We start from the raw sequence: 7,031 nt of genomic DNA on the forward strand, positions 1-7,031 counted from the left end.
AATTAGCCAGCTATGGCAGTGCATGCCTGTAGTCTCAGCTACTCAGAAGACTGCAGTGGGAAGATTTTTGAACCCAGGAGTTCAAGGCTGGAGTGAGCTATGATTGCACCACTGCACTCTAGCCCGGGAGACAGAGTGAAAACGTGTTTCAAAAAAAAAAAAAAATCACAGTGGCACCTGTGGCTCAGTGAGTAGTAGGGCACCAGCCCCATATACCAAGGGTGGCGGGTTCAAACCCACCCCCAACCAAGTTGCAACAACAAAAAATAGGCACTGTGACAAGTGCCTGTAATCCCAGTTACTTGGGAGACTGAGGCAAGAGGATTGCCTAAGCCCAGGAGGTAGAGGTTGCTGTCAGCTGTGTGATGCCATGGCACTCTACCGAGGGTGATAAAGTGAGATGAGACTGTCTCTACAAAAAAATAATAATAAATTTTAAAAAAAAAAGTGTTTCCTTCTACTAATGTTTGGACTTCTTCAGCTTCACCCCATCAGTTCCCCATATTAGAAGGTTCCTGGTCTAGGTCTCAGGCCAGGCTGGGAGCAAGCACTTGAGGGCTTTTTGGGTTGGGTACTAAAGCATAGGCCCCATCCCACGTGCTCCCCACCCTGCAGCGCAAGCACCAGGAAATTCGAGCCATGAGAAGTCAGCTCAAGAAGATTGAGGACCTGGGGGCCGCCATGGAGGAGGCCCTCATCCTGGACAATAAGTACACAGAGCACAGCACTGTGGGCCTGGCGCAGCAGTGGGACCAGTTGGACCAGCTGGGCATGCGCATGCAGCACAACCTGGAGCAGCAGATCCAGGCCAGGTACCTGCCGGCAGGCCGCAGAGAGGGAAAGTGTCACCTGCTGTGTGGTGGGCCTGCTCCCTGATTCTGTTCTTATTTGCAGGAACACAACAGGTGTGACCGAGGAAGCCCTCAAAGAATTCAGCATGATGTTCAAGTGAGTAGGCCCCACTCAACTGGGGCTGGGGTGGGCTCAGCAGCAGGGCCTGGGTGCTGAGCAGCCCTGGGCTTTGCGCTGCAGACACTTTGACAAGGACAAGTCTGGCAGGCTGAACCACCAGGAGTTCAAATCCTGCCTGCGTTCCCTGGGCTATGACCTGCCCATGGTGGAGGAAGGAGAACCTGACCCTGAGTTCGAGGCAATCCTGGATACCGTGGATCCAAACAGGTAACTTGTGGGCAAGGAGCAGAAGTGGCCTGTACCCTCAGCGCCTCTCTTCCCTCCCTGCTCACTGCACTTGCTCCCCTGCCCTCCAGGGATGGCCATGTCTCCCTGCAAGAATACATGGCTTTTATGATCAGCCGTGAAACTGAGAACGTTAAGTCCAGTGAGGAGATCGAGAGCGCCTTCCGGGCCCTCAGCTCAGAAGGAAAACCTTACGTGACCAAGGAGGAGCTCTACCAGGTAGGGGCCTTGGGAGGTGGGATGAAGGGGTTTCCTCAAGAAAACTAAAGCCAAAGGTCATGCTTAGATATGCAGCAGAGCTAAGTCTAGGGGGGTCATTCCCCAGTTTTAAGTGCTATCTATGCTGGGTACAGTTTTTTTCTCCATTTACAAATGAAATTAAGTCCTACATCTGCTGGGAGAATTGTCTGTGAACTGAACCCAAACACTCTACAGATGTGTGGAGGCAGGGGTCTCAAGTAAGCCTGGCACAGTTAGCTAACAGGTGCTGTCTCTGCCCCAGAACCTGACCCGGGAACAAGCGGACTACTGTGTCTCCCACATGAAGCCCTATGTGGACGGGAAGGGCCGCGAGCTCCCCACCGCCTTCGACTATGTCGAGTTCACCCGCTCACTCTTCGTGAACTGATCCTCAGCCCAGAGGTCAGCCTGCCCCTTGCTGCGTGCCCTGCTGCATGTCAACTCATCTTTGTGCTCTTAAAAAAAAATATTCCAGACAGTGTTATTCTCCAATGTAACTTTAAGCCTGCTTAGCTTGGGATAAGACTTAGTAGAAAATGGTGCTTCAATAAACTGCTTCTGGTCCAGTCACAATCACCCTGTTGCTGTGAGGACCCAGATATATGTCTTGAAGCCAGCTGCCGTCATTCCGACTTCAGAAAACCTAAGCAAGCTGGCTCATTCCCTTGTTCTCCTTTCCTCTCCCAAACTTTGTTTTCACATAAAAGACAAATAAATGACTTGACTCTTCCCCCTAAAAGTTTTTCTTCATTCAGCCTGTATCAGAAAACAGCTGAGAACAGTGGAGCCTCGTGCCAGTGGCCTCTGTGTGGGGGGATCCCCTATCGTCCTCAGGTGGCCACCTCTACTGCCAGGTGGTCCAAGTCTTCAGTTTCCCGGGGCCCCTGTTCAGTAAACTCGGTACTCAACTGCCACACCTTGACCGTGCCCTTGGCATCACCAGCAGCCAAAAGCCCAGTCTGCTGGCTGTTGAATTCAAGACAGTAGACAGGGCTTTCATCCTCAGTTTGCTTGATCACAACTGTGGGTTTCTGGGAGCTTTTCTGGAGATCAAATAGCTGCACATCACCTGCAGAAAAAGTTGTAGGGTAAGAGAGGCCCAGGGCAGCAACCTAAGCCTCTTGACACAAGGTTAGCCCTTGACACATTACAAAATAAGGCTGATACCCGAATTCAACTGGTTCTTCATCTGTACAGCCAGGGTCACTTAACAGTGGGTGTCTGAGGGATGCTGTCCTAACCCTATGTGTGGTCTAGCCAGGCAAGTACCATCTCATAGAGTCCTGTTTCCTACCTTCCCCAGAAGCAGCTGCAAAAACCAAGGGGCGCACTGGGGACCAACGCACAGCAAACAGATACTTGTGGGATAGCTGCAGTGAAATCAGGGGTGGGGCCTGCAACATGGAGTACAGGTGGATATGGCCGTCGGTTCCTGCGCTCAGGAAGAGATTCCTAGACAGGATGCAGGGCAGAAAGGAGGCAAAGTAATCAGCACTGGGCATCAGGGGCTGGCACCCCCCTGACCCCCAAATCTAGGGTCAATCATCAGTAAGAAGAGCAAGATCTCCGGGGCCATCAAAGAGCTGAATGTAGGGGGTCAAATGGGACAGAATCAGAACAAAATTGCTTGAAGCAACTTTGTCACAGAGCCTAGCAGGGACCCCCAGCCCTCTCTGTGCCTTGGAGAAGGCCCCCAAGCCCCTAGTCCAGGCCTTCCCTACCTGTGGAAGGGGGAACAGCTCACAGAGTAGACAGGACCACCATGGGGAGAGAAAGCAAACTGTGCTGGGGCCCGCAGGGGCACAGAGCTGGGCATCCGTGTGAGGGCCATCTCTTCAGCTGCCAGGGAGCACTTGAGTGGAAAGCCACCCTCCGTGCCCAGAACAAAAATGCTGGGGTCAAAACTGGAGAAAGCCACTGCCGTAGCACCCACCTCAGTCTCACCACGGGAAGGCTGTTGGAGAGATGGCAACAGCAGGGTCAGAGCCAAGGGCATTCGATGGTACTGTCCCAACAGAGCTAGTGGACTGGAGGAGAGGTCACCAAGCGATTTACAACCACTCTTGCTCCCACCCCTCAGGCTCTTAGCTTACAGGGCAGCAGATGCCTCCAGACTGGGGCCCCGCAGACCAGGGGCTGTCTTGTAGGCCTGTGTCCGCCATGCCCACATACCTTCTTGAGCTTGGTGCTCCGTGGCAGCTGCTGAACGGCCAGGGCAAAGCCCTGGGTGAGCTGCAGCCGACCCGCCCCAACTGCCTGCCAGAGCAGCACCTTTCCATCAGTGGCCACGCTCAGCACCTGGAAGCGGTGGCTATGTCGAGGCTCTGGCCTCCAAACCACCTAAGACAATAGGTGCAGGGGCAGGATGGAAAAAGAGACGCTTGCCCCCAGAGTTGAACTCCACTCCCACCCTCCCTGCTCTTCCAGGAAAAAGAGGTAGCCCCACCCACCCACCCCAAGGGTTCTCAGGTACCCTCCCCAGTCCCAGAATCCCAGAGCCAACAAGAAGGCAGGACAGCTGGCAGCCACTCCCCAGGCAGCGCCTGTATAGGAGGCTGAGAATGGATGGCCACAATGCCATGGGGTGACTCATGCTAGCGGAGCTCTGAGAATGCAGGAGGCAGCTGCCTGACTGCCAATGCCTGTGACCTTCCTAGAACAAGTGCCTTCTCCCTGCTCTGCCTCAAGGCCCCCAACTCAGAGGGAAGATAGGATCTGCCACCTGACCTGGTACACAGGATCTGTGTGAGTGTCATCTGTCAGGCCTGTGCGCCAGAGCAGTGGGTCCTCAGTACGGCTCATGTCCCACACCAGCACCTCACCACTATAGAGTCCTCCTGTGGGGACAATCAGGCGAGGGCAGGAGCTCAACCCTACCTAGCAGCCCAGATTCCCATACCACCTACAGAGGCAGGTTTATGCAGCCACTTTTTTTTTTTTAAGAGACAGAGTCTCACTTTATCGCCCTTGGTAGAATGCCATGGCATCACAGCTCACGGCCTCAAACTCTTGGGCTTAAGCGATTCTCTTGCCTCAGCCTCCCAAATAGCTAGGACTACAGGCACCTGCCACAATACCCGGCTACTTTTTTTGTTGTAGTTGTCGTCATTTAGTGGGCCTGGGCTGGATCCAAACCCACCAGCCCTGGTGTATGTGGCTGGCGACCTAACCACTAAGCTATGGGCGCCAAGCCCAGCCACTTGTCTTAAGGCCATCCCTGCAGAGGCCCTCACTGCTGCACCCCAGATGACACTCTGCCCAGCGCCCTGCCACTGCCTCCACCATCACTTGCCCCTTCCTGACTATATGAGCTACTGTCACTGCTGACAACCCCAGGTGCCTATCTCTTCAGCTGTCTGCACATCCCTGCCCTGGCTGCTTTCCACACTGCCTCTACCTCAGTGGGGCACCTGCCTGTGCCCATCTCAAGTCTCCCCCGGGCTTCACACTGAGCCCAGGGGGTCAAGGCACACCTGTCTCTCCTGCAACAGACCTGCCCCTGCCAGGCCCAGACACCAAAGGCCCATGGAAAGCTTCCTTTGGTCACCTGTGCGCCACAAAGCAGGAAGTAGAGTCCTGACAGGACACAGGCCTGTGGTGGGTGGGCAGCTCACCTGCAACATGGGAAGGCTGGGTCGGGTGAAAGGCCAGGCACAGGACAGCACTGGGCACCTCCACCACTGCCGATGGCTGCTGGGGGTTCAGGCCCCGCCGGTCCAGGTTCCAAGCACACACAAAAGACTTGAGTGTGCTCCAGTCCCCGTCATCTAGCCTGCACAGAGGGGATGTGCCTAAGCTGGCTCTGCTCCCAGGCCAAGATTACCCTGTGTTTCCCCACCCAGCTCCCAGCAATTTGCCTCAGTGTCTTCTGTACAACAGGCACTAGACTCTGGGTGTCCAAGTCGCACAGGCTACTTATGGCACCCAAAGGCATGCTGTTCTCTAGAAAAGGATCCCTGGGCACCAAGGGTGGGCCCATGCAATGGTGGGAGGGGCACCAGGCACCAGACCAACTGTGGTGCCTCACACCTATAATCCTAGCACTTTGTGAGGCCAAGGTAGAGGTACTACTTGAGCCCAGAAGTTCAAAACCAGCCTGAGCAACACATCAAAGACCCCATATCTAGAAAAAGAAAAACTAGCTGGGCAGTGGAGTGCACCTATAGTCTCAGCTGCTATAGGCTGAGGCAGGAGGCTCGTGTGAGCCCTGGAGTTGAAAGCTACAATAAGCTATGACACCACCACTGCCCTCTACCCAGAAAACAGCAAGACTCTGTGTGTGTCTCTCTCTCTCTCACACACACACACATACATACACATGGAAATAGTGATGAAGCAAGTAAGGATGCTGGTAGCTGGACAGGGTCCAGAGTGCTCAATTCCCTGCCCTGCTCTTTTTCTGCCACCTTGTTGCCAACCTTGCCAAAGCAGGCTTGGAAGAACAGACTCCTAGAATAGCTAAGCTCATGGGCCAACCCTTTACCATGCAGCAGGGGAGACAGAAGCCCACCCAGGGTCCCAGGGCCATCCACTGCCCCTCACCCACCCTGCTCCCACTCACCGGCCATATGCACAGGCCACCACAGAGCCAGTGGTGTTCCAGGAAATGCTGGTTACATGCAGACCTTGCCCTTGGGCTGGGGGGTAGCACAGGGTGTACAGACAAGACACCTGCAGAGAGAGGCCACCCACAACCCTTAGCTGCAAAGCCACACAGCAGGTGGCCTCGTGGGGACCTAACAAAAACCACATCCAGGCTAGAGCTGCCCTCATCCTCAGAAGCTATTCGAGTCCACCACCCAATCCTGGAGGAAAATATGGAGTCCACATCCCTAATAGCTTTTTTTTTTTTTTGGCCGGGGCTGGGTTTGAACCCGCCACCTCTGGCATATGGGACCAGCGCCCCACTCCTTTGAGCCACAGGCATCACCCCACACATCCTAACAGGATGCTTTCAGAACCCAAGAGCTCTAGCTGCTCTCACCAGCTTGCTCCAGTTTCAAAGCCTCTGCAGCGTGAAGGTTGGGGTGGCTGCAGGACAATGTGAGGGTGCTCAGTGTTACCAAGCTGGACATTTGACAAGAAGTAATAGTACATTTCACATCTTATTTACCCCATTCACACATACATAATTTTTACAAAAAGCTCTGGCATCAGCCAGGTGTGGTGTCTCACACCTATATTCCTAGCACTCTTGGAGGTCAAGGCAAGAGGATCCTTTGAGGGGGCAGCGCCTGTGGCTCATTAGGGAGGTGGTGGGTTCAAAACCACCCCCCCAAAAAATAGCTGAGTGTTGTAGTGGGCGCCTATAGTTCCAGCTACTTGGAAGGCTGAGGCAAGAGAATCGCCTTAGCCCAAGAGCTGGAGGTTGCTGTGAGCTGTGATACTACAGCACTCTACCCAGGGCAACAGCTAGAAGCTCTGTCTCTAAAAAAATAAAAAAGAGGAACCCTTGAGGTTAAGAGTTCAACACCGGCTCGGCACCTGAGGCTCAAGTGGCTAAGGTGCCAGCCGCGTACACCCAAGGTGGTGGGTTCAAATCCAGCCCGGGCCCACCAAACAACAATGACAGCTGCAACCAAAAAATAGCCAGG

At 54.2% G+C, this 7,031-nt stretch overlaps 2 protein-coding genes across 2 annotated transcripts in view; one reads left to right on the forward strand and one right to left on the reverse strand.

Moving 5' to 3' along the window:
- Positions 1-2,176, forward strand: part of SPTAN1 (spectrin alpha, non-erythrocytic 1) — an 89,219-nt gene extending 87,043 nt beyond the window's left edge. Inside the window, 5 exon segments of the mRNA XM_023510575.1 lie at positions 616-812; positions 895-948; positions 1,033-1,179; positions 1,269-1,416; positions 1,700-2,176. Coding sequence (XP_023366343.1) covers positions 616-812; positions 895-948; positions 1,033-1,179; positions 1,269-1,416; positions 1,700-1,825 — 672 coding nt within the window. The 3' untranslated portion in view covers positions 1,826-2,176.
- A 58-nt stretch (positions 2,177-2,234) lies between these two features.
- Positions 2,235-6,108, reverse strand: WDR34 (WD repeat domain 34; the record flags this gene model as incomplete). Its single annotated transcript, XM_003785434.3, has 7 exons — positions 2,235-2,506; positions 2,732-2,889; positions 3,159-3,391; positions 3,610-3,777; positions 4,165-4,274; positions 5,052-5,209; positions 5,999-6,108. Coding segments are annotated over 7 exons (1,176 nt in total), but the record flags the coding sequence as incomplete, so codon positions are not given.
- Positions 6,109-7,031: the final 923 nt, after the last annotated feature.

The sequence above is a fragment of the Otolemur garnettii genome, unplaced genomic scaffold (genome assembly GCF_000181295.1).
Source record: "Otolemur garnettii isolate 467f Iridium unplaced genomic scaffold, OtoGar3 scaffold00014, whole genome shotgun sequence".
Classification (NCBI taxonomy): domain Eukaryota; kingdom Metazoa; phylum Chordata; class Mammalia; order Primates; family Galagidae; genus Otolemur; species Otolemur garnettii.